Raw genomic sequence first — 20,590 nt, 5'->3', positions numbered from 1 at the left:
TGCTGCTCCAGAGAAGCGGACACGGAGCAATGGATCCAAACTACAAGAAAGAAGATTCCACCTAAACATTAGGAAGAGCTTCCTGACAGTAAGAGCTGTTCGACAGTGGAATTTGCTGCCAAGGAGTGTGGTGGAGTCTCCTACTTTGGAGGTCTTTAAGCAGAGGCTTGACAACCATATGTCAGGAGTGCTCTGATGGTGTTTCCTGCTTGGCAGGGGGTTGGACTCGATGGCCCTTGTGGTCTCTTCCAACTCTATGATTCTATGATTCTATAATATGTTTATACCCCGCCCTCCCCAGCCAAGACCGGGCTCAGGGCGGCTAACAATCGATAATAAAAACAAGTTGATTAAAATACAATTTAAAAGATTAAGATACAACATTAAAACAATTAGGGAGGAATCTCATCATAGGAGGAAAAAGAAAAAGGGGGAGGGAATCAAACTGATTTTGAGCCAAAGGCCAGGTGGAACAACTCTGTCTTACAGGCCCTGCAGAAAGAGATCAGATCCCGCAGGGCCCTGGTCTCAAGAGACAGAGCATTCCACCAGGCCGGAGCCAGTGTTGAGAAGGCCCTGGCTCTGGTTGAGGCTAATCTAACTTCCCTAGGGCTCGGGACCTCTAGGGTGTTGCTATATATGGACCTTAAGGTCCTCCGTAGGGCATACCAGGAGAGGCGGTCCTGTAGGTACGAGGGTCCTAGGCCGTGAAGAGCTTTGAAAGTCAAAACCAGCACCTTAAATCTGACCCTGTACTCCACCAGGAGCCAATGCAGCTGGAAAAGCACTGAGTGAATATGCTCCCATGGCAGAGACCCTGTGAGGAGCCTCGCTGCAGCATTCTGCACCCGCTGGAGTTTCTGGGACAGCTTCAAGGGCAGCCCCACGTAGAGCGAATTGCAGTAGTCAAGACTGGAGGTGACCATCGCATGTTTGTTTTGGCTACTCCCGGGGAAAAGGGATTATGTTCCCATCAGAGTTCACAACACCCTCCCTTTATTTAAGAGGAGAGGATAGAATGGAATTTCTTTTTTAGCAAAGGGGGTGCAAGGGTGAGGAGTAAATAAGGGCTTGCTGCATATTTCTATGTTGGTTTCTTTGTTGGTATGGTTCTTAATTCAACCTGCTAATCTCTAGCAAAAAGGTGTTCTGTTTCTTGAGGAACAGATTTCGGCATTGCAGGGGGCTGAAGTAGATGATCCTCGTGGTCCCTTCCAACAGTATAGTTCTATCATTCTTTGATTCTTATATATTTCTGCATCTGGAGGAAGATGCCTGTTTTGACCTTATAGGGCTTACCTTTAGCATTCTTCTGTAGATTAATATCTCCTTGTTTTGCCTACATTTCAAACTGCATTACTTTTCAATGTACTTACGTTGGCTTTGCAAAAGGCCTTTTGAGGTTGCTTCTTTCAACACTAACAAGCAACCTTCGCTTGCTTATCTTTGGTAAATTAAGGGTCAGTTTCTAACCTCTGCTCCGTTTCCTTGTCCTTGAACCAATGATTTTTAAATATTTCCAGAGAGTTAGCCATGCTTGTTTGCTGCTGCAAAAACAACAGAGTTCTGCAGCACCTCAAATACTAACATTTTTATTATAGCATAAGATTTCATGGATTAGAGTTTATGCCAGGGGTCAGCAAACTTTTTCAGCAGGGGGCCAGTCTGCTGTCCCTCAGACCTTGTGGGGGGCTGGACTATATTTTTTGGGGGGCGGGGGGGGGATGAACTAATTCCTATGCCCCACAAATAACCCAGAGATGCATTTTAAATAAAAGGGCACAGTCTACTCATGTAAAAACACGCTGATTCCTGGACTGTCTGTGGGCCGGATTTAGAAGGTGATTGGGCCGGATCCAGCCCCTGGGCCTTAGTTTGCCTATCCATGGTTTATGCCATCATAACTTCGTTTAGTCCGTGAAGTGCTCTGTTGCTTTTGTAAATGTTTGGACAACAAAGACCTGGTTCAAAGGGATGTCAAATGGTGATTATACCACCTTTGTCTGCTTCATCTTTTGTTGGTGTAAAGCAGGGTGGGAAATGGGAGGCCTTCCAGATGTTTCATAACTACAACGCCTACTGTCCCTGACCATTGGCCATGCTAGGTGGAACGGATGGAAGCTGGAGTCTGACAACATCTGGAGCGCTTCAGGTTCCGCAGTGCTATAGTAAAGAATATGTTATCTTAACATTATTCAGAGTCTTCACTGGATAGCTTTGAAGGCAACTAATTGTCAGTTAGAGAATGCCCAAGGTTCACTTGATACACATGGCATTCATTCTCCTACAAGGGTGAACAGAAAGCCAAATAGCTATATTGTTGTGTGAAAACATGTGCTTTTTTGTTGCAAATGCATGTGCCCAGATTCAAAAGCAAAGGTAGGGAACCAGTGGTCCTCTCAACGTTGTTGTACTCTCATCAAGTAACAGGAGATGTAGTGCAGCAACATCTGGAGAATATTTTCATGGTTCTCAATTCATAACGGAGCACTTGATACTGTAGCATCATTGAGGATATGTAGATGTGGACTGAATGGGAGGCCATCAGGAGATTTATACGCATAAGCTAACTTTCTTAAGGAAGCACACAGTACTGATATAATAAGTAAACACAGTAATAGTACTTCAGTTTCTAAATAGTGAGTGAAATATGTCTGGTATTTATTGTTAGTGCTTTCTGATTCAGATTTCTTTCCCTTTTTTCTATACAGATTAGAAGCAATACATCCCAACTCTTGGACGAGGCAATTCCACTAATTAAAGCCAAGGTGATAGAAATGAACAGCATCTATACCAAAGTGGATAAGCTAGAGGTTTGTTATCACATCAAGTAATTGTCCCAAAGAATATGCATGTGAAAGTTCTTTTCTCCGTTTGTGTTGAAGATTTAAAAGTGAGCCTAGAAATCTGGTGCTGATGCCTAGAAACATGAAAACATTATTCAGCTCTCTGCAGGACTGATATGATGAAGCTTTTAATTCTTGTTGCATGTTTTTTGAATGCTGGGAAGAGCTCAGTGAAGCATCAAACTAAATCTAGAACGTGCAGAGTTGCAGTAATATAATGCTTTTGTCATCCCCCCCCCCCCAAAAAAACAAGCCAGGTAATAAAAACTCAGGTAAATACAATCTGCAGTCTTTGAAATCTTCATAGCTATTGGCTTCAAGAACTCTGGGTTCAGTAGATTGAAATGAGACCTCTTAGGCCATTGATTCATCCATGGGACATTTATAAATATTCTAACTACTCAGAAGTGTTAGAATTTACATACAGGGCCTCAGGGCACTTTGAGGAGTGTACAGTTAATTTGTGCTACCTGATGCCTTCTCTGCTGAACCAATCCTGAAGTCAACTGATAGACTGAAAATGTGAATGTTCTATGTATGTGATACAGTGGTACCTCGGGTTACATACGCTTCAGGTTACATATGCTTCAGGGTACAGACTCCGCTAACCCAGAAATAGTACCTTGGGTTAAGAACTTTGCTTCAGGATGAGAACAGTAATCGTGCTCCGGCGGCAGCAGGAGGCCCCATTAGCTAAACTTGTGCTTCAGGTTAAGAACGGTTTCAGGTTAAGAACGGACCTCCAGAACGAATTAAGTACTTAACCCGAGTTACTACTGTAGTTGCATGTGAATGGTTTTGTTGAGAGATGGGAATGTATGTATTATGAGGATTGCGTGTGTGAATATAAATGAATACACACAAACATTCATACGTCTTCTTTTACTCTATTAGGTAGCAAATCTGCCTGCTTCTCTCTTCCACAGTGCATGTGTGTTGTGAATGCCGGATGTTTATGTGAGGGAAGGTTGTGTGACTTAACAGAATTATGTTCTCTTTTTAACAAGCCACACTCTTGTAATGGCTGTGAGGAAGTCTGCTTCTGCAGCAAAACATGGCAATATACATATGGCATTGTTTAATATCACTTTAAGTGACTCAGAAGTCTTTGTGTTATCAGGACTGTAAATTCTTAAATTTCAAACCCAACCTCTTGTGTGCACTGATGGAAATTCTTCCTAGCACAATTGAGCTTGGAAAGTTAGCATTATTTATGTGTATGATAGTTGAAGGAACCTATTTGCATTTCTTATTATAGTTTATTAAAGCATTTGAAAGTGCCCATGCAAAAGTCTACATCTGTAAGCAATCCACTCATAGGTGGCCAGTGTAGTCAGATCTTCAGTCCTTTGATCTGCACATTTATCTTTCTAGTGCAGCAATATCAGTCTTTTGGCCATAGTAAGGGCACAGGGAATTCATTGATGAATTCATTAATTGCTCAGCCCGGACACTGAGGTCCTCCTCCAAGGGTCTTCTTCTGGTTCCCTCACTGTGAGAAGCGAAGTTACTTGGAGCCAGACAGAGGGCCTTCTCAGTAGTGGCACCCTCACTGTGAAACGCCCTCCCATCAGATGTCAAGGAGAATCAGGAGTTTTTTAATGCTTGATGTTTCTATTATGCTTTTAGATATGCTGTAAGATATTTTTATTTTTATTGCTGTCCAGTTGTCAAATTCCATATAGTAGGTATGTAGTTCAAAAGAATATTATCCTCTGAACATTTTAGCTTTTTTCATACACTCCTGTTTACATAATTCACTACTTTCTCCCAAAATCTAGTAAGTATAGGACATTGTAAAAACATGTATTTTAAAGAAGCATTATCCTTATTACATCTCCAAGAAAATGCTGTTTTTGACAATCCTTTTCTGTACAGATGTTGTTGTTGTTGTTTAGTCATTTAGTCGTGTCCGACTCTTCGTGACCCCATGGACCAGAGCACGCCAGGCACTCCTATCTTCCACTGCCTCCCACAGTTTGGTCAGACTTATGTTTGTAGCTTCGAGAACACTGTCCAACCATCTCGTCCTCTGTCGTCCCCTTCTCCTTGTGCCCTCCATTTTTCCCAGCATCAGGGTCTTTTCCAGGGAGTCTTCTCTTCTCATGAGGTGGCCAAAGTATTGGAGCCTCAGCTTCAGGATCTGTCCTTCCAGTGAGCACTCAGGGCTGATTTCCTTAAGAATGGATACGTTTGATCTTCTTGCAGTCCATGGGACTCTCAAGAGTCTCCTCCAGCACCATAATTCAAAAGCATCAATTCTTCGGCGATCAGCCTTCTTTATGGTCCAGCTCTCACTTCCATATATGGGAAATATGGAAAAACCATGGCTTTAACTATACAGACCTTTGTTGGTAAGGTAATATCTCTGCTTTTAATGATCCTGTCTAGGTTTGCCATCGCCTTTCTCCCAAGGAGCAGGCGTCTTTTAATTTCGTGACTGCTGTCACCATCTGCAGTGATCATGGAGCCCAAGAAAGTAAAATCTCTCACTGCCTCCATTTCTTCCCCTTCTATTTGCCAGGAGGTGATGGGACCAGTGGCCATGATCTTCGTTTTTTTGATGTTGAGCTTCAGACCATATTTTGCGCTCTCTTCTTTCACCCTCATTAAAAGGTTCTTTGATTCCTCCTCACTTTCTGCCATCAAGGTTGTGTCATCTGCATATCTGAGATTGTTGATATTTCTTCCGGCGATCTTAATTCTGGCTTGGGATTCATCCAGCCGAGTCTTTCGCATGATGAATTCTGCATATAAGTTAAATAAGCAGGGGGACAATATACAGCCTTGCCGTGCTCCTTTCCCAATTTTGAATCAATCAGTTGTTCCATATCCAGTTCTAACTGTAGCTTCTTGTCCCACATAGAGATTTCTCAGGAGACAGATGAGGTGATCAGGCACTCCCATTTCTTTAAGAACTTGCCATAGTTTGCTGTGGTCGACACAGTCAAAGGCTTTTGCATAGTCAATGAAGCCGAAGTAGATGTCTTTCTGGAACTCTAGCTTTCTCCATAATCCAGCGCATGTTTGCAATTTGGTCTCTGGTTCCTCTGCCTCTTCTAAATCCAGCTTGCACTTCTGGGAGTTCTCGGTCCACATACTGCTTGAGCCTTCCTTGTAGAATTTTAAGCATAACCTTGCTAGTGTGTGAAATGAGTGAAATTGGGCGGTAGTTGGAGCATTCTTTGGCACTGCCCTTCTTTGGGATTGGGATGTAGACTGATCTTCTCCAATCCTCTGGCCACTGCTGAGCTTTCCAAATTTGCTGGCATATTGAGTGTAGCACCTTAACAGCATCATCTTTTAACATTTTAAGTAGTTCAGCTGGAATATCATCACTTCCACTGGCCTTGTTATTAGCAATCCTTTCTAAGGCCCATTTGACTTCACTCTCCATGATGTCTGGCTCAAGGTCAGCAACCACACTACCTGGGGTTTACGAGACATCCATTTCTTTCTGGTATAGTTCCTCTGTGCATTCTTGCCACCTCTTCTTGATGTCTTCTGCTTCTGTTAGGTCCTTTCCACTTTTGTCTTTTATTATGGAAATCTTTGTACAAAATGTTCCTTTCATATCTCCAATTTTCTTGAACAGATCTCTGGTTTTTCCCCATTCTATTGTTTTCCTCTATTTCTTTGCATTGCTCATTTAAGAAGGCCTTCTTGTCTCTCCTTGCTATTTTTTGGAAATCTGCTTTCAATTTCCTGTATCTTTCACTGTCTCCCTCGCATTTTGCTTGCCTTCTCTCCCCCGCTATTTGTAAAGCCTCATTGGACAGCCACTTTGCTTTCTTGCATTTCCTTTTCATTGGAATGGTTTTAGTTGCTGCCTCTTGTATAATGTTACGAGCCTCCATCCATAGTTCTTCAGGTACTCTGTCCACCAAATCTAAATCCTTAAACCTGTTCCTCACTTCCACTGTGTATTCATAAGGGATTTGACTTAGATTGTATCTTACCGGCCCAGTGGTTTTTCCTACTTTCTTCAGTTTAAGCTTGAATTTTGCTATAAGAAGCTGATGATCTGAGCCACGGTCAGCTCCAGGTCTTGTTTTTGCTGACTGTATAGAGCTTCTCCATCTTTGGCTGCAGAGAATATAATCTGATTTCGATGCTGCCCATCTGGTGATGTCCATGTGTAGAGTTGTCTCTTGTGTTGTTGGAAAAGAGTGTTTGTGATGACCAGCTTGTTCTCTTGGCAGAACTCTATTAGCCTTTGCCCTGCTTCAGATGTAGTGGAGTCCAATAAATTCTAAATATTATTTTCTGTTTTATACATAGTAATTGTGCTTGGACTAGGAGGAGTATTGGTACAGCCCTCTTCTTTTCACATGTCATGCATTGATTTAGCATGACCGTTGCTCACAAAAAACTACTCTGAGTTATTGGAGGAAGCAGGGACCCTGGAGAGATGTTCTTAAAGCTGGGATGTAAAACTGGGGCAGCGCTAAAACCAAGTTAAAAAAGAGACTGTTTAGCTTTATTTCTGTTTAGGGAAGCTTTTAATGTTTAACAGACCATTGTATTTTAATATTTTGTTGGAAGCCGCCCAGAGTGGCTGGGGAAACCCAGCCAGGTGGGTGGGGTATAAATAAATAAATTATTATTATTATTATTATTATTATTATTATTATTATTATTATTCTCTTCTGGCATTTCTAGGCATTTGTGAAAATGGCAAGACACCATGTCTCTTTCCTAGAAGAACAAGTCCTCGAGGCAGAGAAGGCTCATGCCATCTTTCCCTACACTGTGCAGAAGCTGTTTGGCTCAGTAGCTACACCTTCATTTAAAAAAGTAAGTGTCAAAGTTCTGTGATGCATTGGAGGAGCGGGGGATGCCTGTTGAAATAACCTCCTTACTGTTATCCCATTCATCTGGTGTTACTCTTTGTTTATATTTATTTATTTATTTAGAGCATTTTACCCCAATCTTCAGCCAAAAAAGGGCTCCCAGAGTGGTTTGCATACAGTGGAATAAAACAATGAAATTATTAACTTCTAACAGGGTGTTGTGGAATGTTGCTATGTGCTTCTTTCTTCCCTGGAATTGATGCTTTTTGGCAGTGGGTGGAGAATCACTTTTAGAGACACGGAGCCCTGTTTAGAATTGCAATTTGTGGCCTCAAATGCACCTCCCACTTACATCTTAAGTGTCGACAAAATGATTATCCGGTCCATCATACCACTGCTAGAATTCAAGTCCGCAGCAGTTCGTGAACCTGAGACATTGGGATACAACCTCTATTTCGACCACAAAAGGATGGCTCATATCACTTACCCAAGTAATCTTGAGTTATGTACCTTACACACCTCTGTTTCTTAATCACCAGATTAGTCTCTTTCTATGCCAAGTTGTGTGCAGGCTTTGCAAAGGCAACCCAAGAAACTATTAACTATTTATTTACAATTTTTATCCCACCTTTCATCTAAATAAAGCCCTTATGAAGATAAAACCCAATAGAAATGAAACAAAAATTATAAATTTCAATAAATTCATTAGACCAGAAGAGCAGTAAAAAAAGAGGACTCCTAAAAGTACGGGAGAATAGGACAGACTTCTCCCTGACTCCCAAAAGAGAGCAATGAAGGCAAGAAGTAAACATGTAGAGTTTCATAAAAGGCCATCTCTCTAACGTCATCTCCCTAATTTCTGAAGAGAAGGGTCCCCAGAAGCTGACATAATTTGTCAAATCAGGTTCATGTGGCAGATGGTCTTTACATACTGTGGTTCAAGCTGTTTAGCACTATAAATATTGCAGCCATTTCTTTTACTTGAGTTCAGAAACAACACAGAAGCCATTGACAAATCTTTAACCAGTGGAGTAACGTTTTCGTAGCAGCCAGTGCTGGTTAAAAGGTTGGCTGCCAAATTTGTTGAAAGTACAAACACTTTTCAGAGATAGCCCCATGTATAATTCATTGCAGCAGTCTATCCTGGATTTTGTTAGAGCACAGTAAGCTGTTGCCAGGTCATCTCTGTGATGAGATGACTTCATATTCAGGTTGTTTGTAGGTGAATGTGGTTTTCTTCTGTTCCTTGCTAATGACTCATTTTGCCGTGCTCTTAAAAGCTCTGCCATTTTCTTTAAACAGAAAAGAATTGTGGACAGATCTCTTATAGTTTAAAATATAATGTATTTCCTGTAAATACATTTTGAAAGAGTTGTAGAAAGGTGAACTTTTTGAGGGTTATTTTCACCTTGAACTTTAAAGCAATATGTCTGCTTTAAAATCCTGTTTAATTTTCTGAAGTATATACACAAAGTATCAAATGTGGTGACGATAATAATACAACAAAACAACACCACCACAAACTGGCTTGTAAGTATCAACCAAATTTACTAGAATAATAGCTAGAATAGAGATAGAATTATAACCATTCAAACAACAAACATACTAAAGTGCCATTTTCAAGACAAAGCCTGGAGATACTGTAAACATGGAGTGGATAAATGTACAACTCTATCTTAACAAGTTACATGTACAATAAATATTATACAGACTGAATAAATGAACCGTTCAACAAGTAGCGTAAGTCCAATCATGGAACGGCAACCCCGTGCCGCCACAGTGGCAAGGCTAGCACACTGGAGAATATGAAAAAGTTTTTCAGAGCTGTTTCTCAAAGATTGAAGTGGATGAGATGTTCTTCAGTGGGTCTTGAGTTGGAAACACAAAGCCGTGTACATGGATCAATCACGGGAAGGCAAATCTGGTCCTAATTGCACGAATGGTACTGCCTACACATAACAGCCCACAAGTGCAGCGGATACAATATACACATTTTTTAGTTGAACAATTTGTGAACTGTTGCAAGACCAGAATTTCTGAACATAGGTCCAAAATACGTATCTTATGTTTAGACTTCCCATTAGTCCAGCATTTCCAGCATTTCCAGCAAGCAGCCCATACAGAGAATGATCTGAGGTTTTTTTTTTTATCTTGTGGACCTTTAAAAAACTACCTTTTAGAACCATAGATATACGAAGAGCCTTGTTACAAAAGGAGTATAAATTAATATTTCAGTTAGGAACCTTATATCCAAAGGGTTTGAATACTGAATTCGATCTAGGATGCTATGTATGAGTTAATATGTATACTGTTGTTTGGTTGTAACAGAAAAGTGGTGCTGCACCTTTAACCATGTAATCATGTGATGATTGATTCTATACACCTGTATTGTATTTAACTGCTTGTTATGAGTCTGAACACTAGCTGTGCCTGTGAATACCTTCTTTATCCTGAGCAAACCATTTTGTAAGATTGGGTAAGGTACAGTTTGAGACTGATATTTTCTAATTTTTATGGTTTACCATGCATTGTAATTGGAGTGTTATTTTGTATCATGCAGCTTTTCAGACTGATGAAGCATGTAGCGAAACCTGTAATATATCCGGAGAACAGGTCTCCTTTTGCCTACTTGCGTTATTCTCACCAGGGTGGTGGCTTTGATTTGCCTTCCCCTGATTGATCCATGTATACGGCTTTGTGTTTCCAACTCAAGACCCATTGAAGAACATCTCATCCAGTTCACTCTTTGAGAAACAGCTGTGAAAAACTTTTTCATATTCTCCAGTGTGCTACCCTTGCCGTTGTGGCGGCACGGGGTTGCCGTTCCGTGATTGGACTTACGCTGCTTGTTGAACGGTTCATTAATTCAGTCTATAATGTTTATTGTACACGTAACTTGTTAAGATAGAGTTGTACATTTATCCCCTCCATGTTTACAGTATCTCCAGGCTTTGTCTTGCACATGACACCTTTTGAATTACACAAACATTGTATGCCAAAAAACCCCAACCTTAGTTTGAAGTTGTGCTTAGGCTAATAATAAAAAAACCACCACTTGCTTACATGTGGTTGCATGTACTCCCAGTTTTGTCTTAGCTGATGTAATTAGACTGGCCATAATTTTCTAGATTAAAAAGTGGCAGCCCTGTAGCTGGTTAATACAGGTATGCATCACCTGAGCCCATGCCCCTTTTGCTGTCTCACTGTGCTGTCACTGCACATATGACACTCTCAAAGATCTGGCTACTTTCCAACAGAAGCTTGTTGATGTCTCTTATCGGGTCACTGGAAAACTGTCAGAGAAGCTGCCTCTGGTGTGCATGAAAAACAGGAGGCTAACAGAAGCAATCTTGAACAATGCTGGAAATCTCCAGGAAAGAGAAGTAAGGGTTAGGGGTCCTTGTGTGCAATCTATAGAGGAGCTTTTAACAACTTCCGCTGTTGAATACATAAAAGATATTTCTGAGTCATCTTGATCATGGCTGACTCTCACTGAAAGCTGTAACTGGCATGCTACTTCAGGTAACATTTTAGGGTTGGAATACCTCATATTTGTGTGGCCCTGCTCCTAGCTACCTTCCAGACCCATATTTCAGTTCCCATTATTCCCCCCCCCCAACTTCTGCCCTGTTGCAGTTGTTCCTGTTCCAAGGAGGAATCCAGCAGTAAGTTGCAGTTTCCTAGGATAGCAAATGGGAGACCTAAGTTTCCTTCTCTTCCTCTTCTCAGTTAAACTACTCTGGAGAGGTGGCAACTGGAGGTGCGTGGCTGGGAACTACAGAGAGGTAGCCTCCTCTCCTGTAAATATTCAGATCTTTCACTCACTTGATGTTTCATAGGCTCTGGTGTTCACTGAAAGGAAATAATCAGAAAATGGAAGACAACAGTTACTAGCTCAGCAGGAAGAGTGAATGTGTGGCTCTCCCGATGTTATTGAACTATAACATCCATCACCCTGACCACTGACCTTGCTGACTTGAGGCTGATAGGTGTTGGAATCCAGCAATATCTTGAGGGCCCAAGGTTCCCACTCCAACTTACTGAGTAGTTGGGCAGCCAGGACTGGCAAATTATCATCATGTATTCTAGATGCCCCTTTGAAGAAGGGTAAGACTATTTATCTTGTAAAAGTAGTAGTGACTTGACCTTCCTTTAAAAAAGCAAACCAGTTCCTTAAAAAATATGATCTAGCCAGTTATAGGCCTGTGCCCAGTCTTTAAAGAAGTTTTTGAGCAGTTGGTAGTAGAGCGACTTCAGATGTGTTTGAAAATAATTGAGGAAAGATGCACTATTTAGTCTGGTATCAGACCTCATTTTGGGGCAGAGAATACATAGGCTGCCCTGGTGAATTATCTGCTCCTGGATATCTACAGGAGGAATACTTTTCTGCTGATCTTACTGGACCTCTCAGCAGCTTTTCTACAGAGGACCATGCTATTCTAAAGGGCGAGTTGTCCTTTCTGGTCTGGGTGTTGGGGGCTGGTCTCTGGTAGTTTTATTGTCCAATTAAACTGGATATTTGGAGACACAGGTTCAACCCAATGGAACTTCATGCATGGTGTTCCACAAGGTTTAGTTCTTTCACCAGTGCTTTTAAATGTGTAAGTTAAACTCCTGGGAGAGAGATTCCTGAGATTTGCTGTTGGCTGTCATCAATATGCTGATTAATCTCTATTACATATCTGGAGCTGCGTTTTCTGTCCTTCACCCGTGTGTTTTAAAGCCGGTCAGAAGGATTAAGTAGAACAGACTGAAATAGAGAGAGGATGCTTGTGGAAATTATTGTGCCCTGAGGGTGAGAGTAGAGCTTAAATAAGGCAGAAATTGATGGAGTGGTTGTTACCCATTGGTGCAGGTCTGCAGCTTTGGGATCATCTAGATCAGAAAATAGAATGTAGACGTTTGTTTCATATGTGTTAGAACAGACATCTGTTCGGTGCTTTACATAAGTTTCATTTCTTCTTGAAGCCTTTTTGTAGTTTTCTGGAGTGAGGCTTTTTACCTTTGTGTTGTTTGCCTCCATGTGTTGTGTAATAGGAGCTAGTTGCAGCTAAACTGTCTATGTATGCTGTATTCTGGCCTTAGAGAGCCTTGAGGCAATATGCACAACTGCAGTACTTTTCTGGCATTCTTTCTCTATTTATGAAGAGCAGCACATCAGCATTGTATACTGTTGTCTCTGCTCCCCGCCCTCCTACTTTTAGCATTCTTCAGGAACTCTGGACCGGAAGTTGCCCTGGCTTCACTAAACATTGGAGAGAGAATCCACTTGTATTGGCTGAAGGGGGTGGTGCAGAAGTGTGCATGTCTTGCTCCAGCGTTCACATTGTTTAAATGCTCAAAAACTTCACTACAGATTCAGCCATCTGATATGCTGTTTAGCCATCTGATGTGCAATGCATGGACTTGACTTTGTCTTTTTGGCAAAGGCATTATCCTGCATAACTAAACTCTTAAAAAAACAACAACACAGATAGTTCTGTTGCTTTTGAGATCATGTTGGCTGACAGGACATCATTTTTACTCAGGAGAACTAGAGAGAATTGATTAAAACTACAGCTTCTAGACAGTTCTGAAACCAAGATCCTGTGAGACCACTGGCTGCCCATCTCCAGATGATAAAAATGCATGTTTTCTGCTGCCAAAGACTGAACCACAATGAAATCACTAGAAAGGAATGTTACGATCAGATTTCAAAGATCCTATTTTGGTGCAATACAGTCGAGCTGCCTCTAGGGATGGGGGAGAAACTGGATTCAGTTTGCATTTAAGATTAATTTACCTAATTTGCATTTACTACCAAAACACAGCCATTCTTTGAAATTTGCACTTCTCCTAATTTTGCAGCTTCTCCGAATCTTCTCTTGCCAAGTAATGAGTACAAAAATGCATCTACGAATTTCCATATTACTGAAAATAACACAAAAAATGAATTATTTTAGGGGAAATTGCTTTGGAAAAATGCATATATTAGGCAAAATTGCAAGCAAATGTATATATCAGGAGAAATTTGCACTAAAATGTTGATGAATTTTTATGGGGACTGTTATTAAAAATGTAGGGTGATGTGGAAATATAAAGAATTGAATTTAAGATTGAAAAATTGAGAAACCAAAAATGATAGATTCACCCACCCCTAGCTGCCACTATGCTATAAACCCCCAAGTATATTGCTACTTTTCTTTGCCATTGGCCTATTTGACCTATTGTGGAAAGCAGAAGAAACTCAACTCAGTCTCGGATTGGATCACATTTTTCTTTGGAATAACTCACCAGAGTGAAATTTGAGAACTTCTCCATGTCAGTTTTGTGCAACATCGGTACAACATTGGCTTGTCCTTCTTCCCCAGTATAGGGTAATTTAGATCTTCAGATCCCTGAAAGAACTGAGGTGGACTTTGTGACTTAATGTTCCAATCCTCATAATTTTTCTGTGGATGGAGACTGTTATGTGGGGATGCACTGTACATCAAGACAGTCCAGTTGCTTTGGTGCTGAATCTCTGCAATATGGTATCAAACAATGCATGTGCTTTCTTTATTTTGGACTCACAGATGTCCATGGAGGCGCAGGTCAATTCTGTGTCCAGGGCAGCTGTCTCCCAGCTCCATCTGGTACGCAGGCTGAGACCACTCTGTCCATGGACTGTCTTGCCAGAGTGGTGCATGCACTGGTTATCTCCCGCTTGGACTACTGCAATGCGCTCTACATGGGGCTACCTTTGAAGGTGACTCGGAAACTACAACTAGTCCAGAATGCAGCAGCTAGACTGGTGACTGAGAGTGGCTGCCGAGACCACATAACACTGGTCCTGAAAGACCTACATTGGCTCCCAGTACGTTTCCGGGTACAATTCAAAGTGTTGGTGCTGACCTTTAAAGCCCTAAACTGCCTTGGCCCAGTATACCTGAAGGAGCATTTCCAACCCCATTGTTCTGTCCGGACATGTGAGATCCAGCGCGGAGGGCCTTCTGGCGGTTCCCTCACTGCGAGAAGCAAAGTTATAGGGAACCAGGCAGAGGGCGTTCTCAGTAGTGGCGGCTGCCCTGTGGAACGCCCTCCTAGCAGATGTCAAAGAAATAAACAACTATCAGACTTCTAGAAGACATCTGAAGGCTTCCCTGTTTAGGGAAGCTTTTAAGATTGTATGAATCATTGTATTTTAATATTCTGCTGGAAGCCGCCCAGGGTTAATAATAATAATAATAATAATAATAATAATAATAATAATAATAATAATATTTACAGGAATGTACATTTGTTTCCTAAGTAATCGGTTCAAAGTTAATATTTTTTTAAAATAAATGGTGTGAAGAGCATTGCAGCTATTGAAAGTAGTCCATCATATGAATTTGATATCAGGTCAGTATAATAAAACAGCGTATTTTATGCGAATATTGTAACTTTATTTCCAGCTCCGCAGTTGATTATCTTAGCATTTATTGTGCCTCCCAGCAGACTTGGTAGAGCACAACCCTGCATTCATGTTTCTGCCTGGGGGAGTGGCTTATGAATTGCACTGTCAGGCTTGCCCCGTGCTGCATTGATATCTATGAGCTACAACAGGGAAGCAAAACTCGTTCCAGAGGAAAGTGGTTGGGAGTCTCCTGCCTTTTCCTGTGTCCCTTTGTAGCTGCTCCTTCTGCTGGAACTGCAGCATGACAGTGTTTTCTGCAGCACTATTGACTAAGTGTCTGCATATGTTCCAGCCATGCACAGGCAAAATTACAAAGGAAGGGCATTACATTCTTGATCTGGGCCTGGTTGTGAAATCACATAAATTGGGGAGCACCCCACTTAATAGGGAGGCCATGCGGGAAGGGGTGGTGGGTGGAGAGAGAGAGAGACTCATCCTGGAAATTGCTCAGGGCTGCTGCACAGCCTGCCCGCCTGCCTGAGGGCAGGCAGTGCATGCAGCAGCTGGCCAGGATCGGTGCAGAAGCAGGGAGAAGATGCACCACTGATCAGTTGAAGGCCACCTTCTCTCCCTCAACCAGCAGTCCCAAGTAAGGGAAGGGCAATTTATATGTTTATTTCACAGCATCCCACATAAATGTGGTTGTGTGCGAGTGGAATGCACATAGGGGGCAGAGCTGTAGTTAAATGTCTGGCATTCGGTTGCATGTTCCTGTCACGTGAATGGATTTGTTGCTGATACAGGAGAAGATAATGTTCTACTACTGTGCTTTAACTAGAACAACAGTAGCAAGGATTGTCGTGTTCTGGAACTGATTGCCCTCGATGAAATAAATCGGCGCAGCGCCAACAATGTTTACATTATCATTAAAGATATTCCCTGCTACTTAGCTTCCCCACCCCTCCCTCACCCCGTTTGTCTGCTAGTCAACATTTTATGCTCTGAGGCTAGATCTCTAATTCTGTTTCTCTGTCTCAGTTCCAAATGATATATGGATCTCAAGTCAGTCCCACCACTGCTATTTTGGTTTGTTTTATAGGCGGGGGGGGGGGGGAGGTTTCTGTCAATTCAAGAGGAATTTCAAATTATGTATGGGGAAATGTGGGCTTTTTCTTCCAATCAATTTCTTCTAGAATTTGGGGCCATTTAGTGAAACAAGGAAAAAAAATGTAGTTTTTAAAATGGCACATAAGTAAACCATGGCATTCACTGTGCAAGTTACAGTGGTGACCACTAACTTTGATGGCTTTGAAAGGGGATAAGACACATCATAATGCTTATATGCTACCTACAGGTTCAGAGGCAGTATACTTATGAGTTACAGTGGTACCTCAGGTTAAGTACTTAATTCGTTCAGGAGGTCCGTACTTAACCTGAAACTGTTCTTAACCTGAAGCACCACTTTAGCTAATGGGGCCTCCTGCTGCCGCCGTGCTGCTGGAGCACGATTTCTGTTCTCATCCTGAAGCAAAGTTCTTAACCTGAAGCACTATTTCTGGGTTAGCGGAGTGTGTAACCTGAAGCATATGTAACCCGAGGTACCACTGTACTGTGCTAGGGTACAGCAGTAGCAGAGGCGGTTATCCTGCTTGTGGTCCTAAGGCCTCTGGCAGGTCTCTGTGGGAGGCAAGATGCTAAACTCTAGTTCCAGCTTCCTCAAACTCAGCCCTCCAGATGATCCCTAGCTAGCAGGACCAGTGGTCAGGGATGACGGGAATTGTAGTCTCAAAACATCTGGAGGGCCAAGTTTGAGGAAGCCTGCTCTAGTTAGATATGGTCTGATCTAGCAAGGGGATTCCTAATTTTCAAAAATCTTCTGAATAGACTTGTGGCAAAAGAGGGGAGAAGTTTGTGAATTTAATACGGTTTTTTTTCCCTTTAAAGAAAAGTTAACTAAGAATCACTCAATCGTGGGATAGTGTTATGTGGGGTGGGGGTGGGGTGTAACCAGTTCTTAAAACGTAACTGCTTAAGCCTTTATTTAAAATGAATTTGCTTTTTAATGCAAAAGACAGTTAATCTGTGGAACTCATTGGTACAAGATGTTTTACCTGTGAATGCTGTAACAGGAAATGGTTAGACTTAATAAAAAGTGAGCCTGCTAACGATCCTGACAGTGGCATTATAGATCAAGTTTCATGACCCACCCAGCAGAACTAGCAAATTGTGAGAGTGAAGCATACGAGAGACCTGTGAATCACATGAGTGCTCAAAGAGTTGTGTTAATAACAATAAAGAATTACTGCTAGGGGTTTATAGGCTGGTCTGGTACGTTGTTGGAATCGCAATTTGTGGCTAAATGAGCCATAGTTTTGAGCCATAATGACACCCCTTAGGTGTCCATTACTTTGTATTTTCCAATTTTGGCTGGAAACTTGCACCCATAATGAAAGCTAATATGTATGAAGAGGAACTCCAGAAACCTCCACCCCAGACACATCTTAAAGTGATATGTCTCCTGAAAATCATTTAAATGATTCATTTGGAAAGGGCAGTGGCACAGCTTTGAGTTTGTGGTGCAGTATAGTAAATACTAAAATTCCCTCCCAGAGTGTATTGGAGCACATCTGCATGGATTGTACAGCTCTGCTTCTAGCTAGGATTTCACTTTAGCCCTTCCTGCAGTCTGGTCTGGGGAGTTGATTGCTGCCTTCCTGTCTCGCCCTCCCCCAACTCAACTTCATGCATGCCTCTGGTTAGACCCCTCCTATGCCATTTCCTCAGTGCTGCGGCTGAGTGGTGTTACCACTTTAGGTTAGGTCAGATTAGTCATGTTTTTTTGGACACCTACCACTTTTTTAAAAGGTATTTTAGCAACACTTCTCCAATGCAGTCGCCGCCGCCTTGCTAGAAATAGAACTCTGTTGCTTTTTTGAAATGGTAGGCACTTCATTTTTCAAAGTTTAGAACAAGTTCTGAAAGCATGCGTAACTATGGGGGGGGGGGAGACATCCCACATCTCAAATTCTGGTTCACAAGACAGATTGATAATGGCAAACTCATATAGTAAATTTGCCGTTCTATCTATGGATGCTCATGATGTTTTCAAATATTTGTTCTTGTTTGTTTTTGAGAGAGAGAGAGAGAGAGAGAGAGAGAGAGAGATTACAGAGAAAATTTGAGACACCAGTGACTGGAAAGCCTTTGACGTAATTTAAATATTGATGGTTGTTTTCCAGCATGTGAATTCCATCAGTATATTCTTTAGGAAAGATTGCCTGTAATGTTAGGTAATGCCCTGGGGGGCATGGCGATTTACATGAAATTTAACTTGGAACCTAACATTTACACTTGGGCAAAGACAAACCCAGCCTAATGTGTTACTAAATCCTGTAAATAGATGTATAATTTTCAAGTGATGCCATTCAGAAGAAGAACGGGAAGAGTGATAGAATGAGAAGGCTGCTTTGAGGGGTCTGTTTTTAAAGATGTGGGGGAAGCACACCCCCCCACCTCCTTCCGAACTCTAAAATACCAAGGGCAGCAAAGGGCAAAGATGATACAGCAGAAAGAAGCACAAAGGAACTGCAGGACTGCAGTTCTATCCCCTCAACTCAGTTTCAAGCTGCTTTGGGGACACTGCAACAAATACTTAAATAATTGGGAGAAAGTAACGTGGAGTAGGAACTTTGCAAAAGTTAAAGTGTATCTGAGACACATCCTATTTGCAAGTTTTACATCCTGCTCAGCTTTGGAAGCTCAGCTTTGCCAATTTTATGCTGCTCTCATGAAACACTTGCAGTGTGGTTCTCAGCGCCAAATGCAAGGATCCTTTTGAATTTTGATTGTTAGGGAACAGGCCTGTTGAATTCAAGTCCAGTGCCATTAATGGGACTACTCAAGACTTTGGATATCACACATAGACTGCAGCCTATTTGAACCTTATTGGATCAGGGTGACTAAATGTAAGTTTCCTTTATTTTCTTGGTGGTTGCTTCCATTTGCACACATCTAATGTGTGTCTGCCTTGAAATAGTCATTTGGGCATCATTGAACATGGTGGATGTGCCTCTCTTTGCCGCCGCTGCTGCTGCTGCTACTAGTTTCACACACATCGGATCAAATTAGAGCTGGGTTTAAGACCGATATATTTAAGATCTAGGGATGTAAAGCACTGGATAATAACAATTCTTTAGCTCTAACTAAATTAATTGTAGTGTTCTTCCTTTACAAGTTAATTTACCAGCTCATAACCGCAATGCCCCCATGACCGCCTCTTCCCATGTGAACCAGTCCAGACCCTGCGATCATCATCTGAGTCCTTCTTTGTGTGCCTCCTCCATCAGAGGTCCAGAGGGTGGCAACACGAGAACGGGCCTTTTCTGCATTGGCCCCTCCATTTGTGAAATGCTTTCTTCAGGGAGGCTTGCCTGGTGCCTTCACTATGCATCTTTAGATGCCGGACAAAAATATTTCTCTTTAACCAGGCCCTTGGTTGATTAATATTCTTTGGCCTATTAAATGCGTTTGTGGAAGGGGGGTTATTTCTTTGTTTTTGTTTTATTATGTATTTCGTGTTGTGCGGCTTGTTGGCAGTCTGGGTGGGGCTTGCTGCACCCCCACTTCTCCGATGTATCAGCTGTCCCTGTTTAGGATTATAAACATCTGGAATCTGTTACTACGAAGGGTGGCTGAAGTAATGGAAAAACTACTAAATCGGTTTCCTCTTCTCTGCTCCCCCCTTTGGATTTTCAGGATTTTGACAAAGAAGCAGGAAGGTAAATATGAAAGAGGGCATGCTGATTCAGATTGCCCTGTTCTGCTTCTAAAAAGCTTAATGTGGTAGTAAGAGCACAGAAATAACATTCTTGGACAGTTACACTTTGGCTGATTTCTTTCCCTTCATTCATTTTGCTTACTATCACTATTTTACTCTAATCCTCTTTCCCCGCCCTCTCCCTCTCAAGCCGAGAATAGCAACCCTATTCTGAAAGTCATGCTGTTGTTGATGAGACTTGGGATGGAATAAAGTTCTGATTGGCAATTTATAGCTGTCATTCCAAAACGGTTTGCTGCCATTAGAGAACTGCTACGTAGTGCACCGTGAGACTAAATTAAACAAAGGCTCTGGTGAGCCCAAAATATGAACCTTGGAGTAGGGTGCAGGTTGCACCTATGCTTTGGCCTCAGAACATTTCTAACATATCCTCATGGGGGGGGGGAGGTAAATTTTTGTCCTATTGCAGCATTGTAATTAGAGTATGCAATCACTCCCAATACAGAGATGCAGCAGGATTACTGCTTTCAGAGGAGGCTGTGTATGACCATGTAGAAATACAAGTGTGAAAATTGCCTTACATTGAGAGACCAAAGCTCAGTACAGTGGTACCTTAGGTTACATACACTTCAGGTTACATACGCTTCAGGTTAAAGGCTCCGCTAACTCAGAAATATTACCTCGGGTTAAGAACTTTGCTTCAGGATGAGAACAGAAATTGTGCTCCGGCAGCGCGGCAGCAGCAGGAAGCCCCATTAGCTAAAGCGGTGCTTCAGGTTAAGAACAGTTTCAGGTTAAGAACGGACCTCCAGAACGA

At 41.9% G+C, this 20,590-nt stretch overlaps 1 protein-coding gene across 1 annotated transcript in view; it reads left to right on the top strand.

The window, feature by feature from the left end:
- Nucleotides 1–20,590, top strand: part of BCAS4 (breast carcinoma amplified sequence 4) — a 51,181-nt gene that overhangs the window by 13,829 nt on the left and 16,762 nt on the right. The window contains exons 3-4 of the mRNA XM_083508299.1: nucleotides 2,712–2,813; nucleotides 7,509–7,643. Of these exons, the coding sequence (XP_083364425.1) occupies nucleotides 2,712–2,813; nucleotides 7,509–7,643 (237 nt within the window). The remainder of the gene's footprint in view (nucleotides 1–2,711; nucleotides 2,814–7,508; nucleotides 7,644–20,590) is intronic.

The sequence above is a fragment of the Podarcis liolepis genome, assembly GCF_965112155.1.
Source record: "Podarcis liolepis genome assembly, chromosome: 6".
Lineage (NCBI taxonomy): Eukaryota > Metazoa > Chordata > Lepidosauria > Squamata > Lacertidae > Podarcis > Podarcis liolepis.
This window is presented reverse-complemented; position numbering and strand designations above follow the sequence as displayed.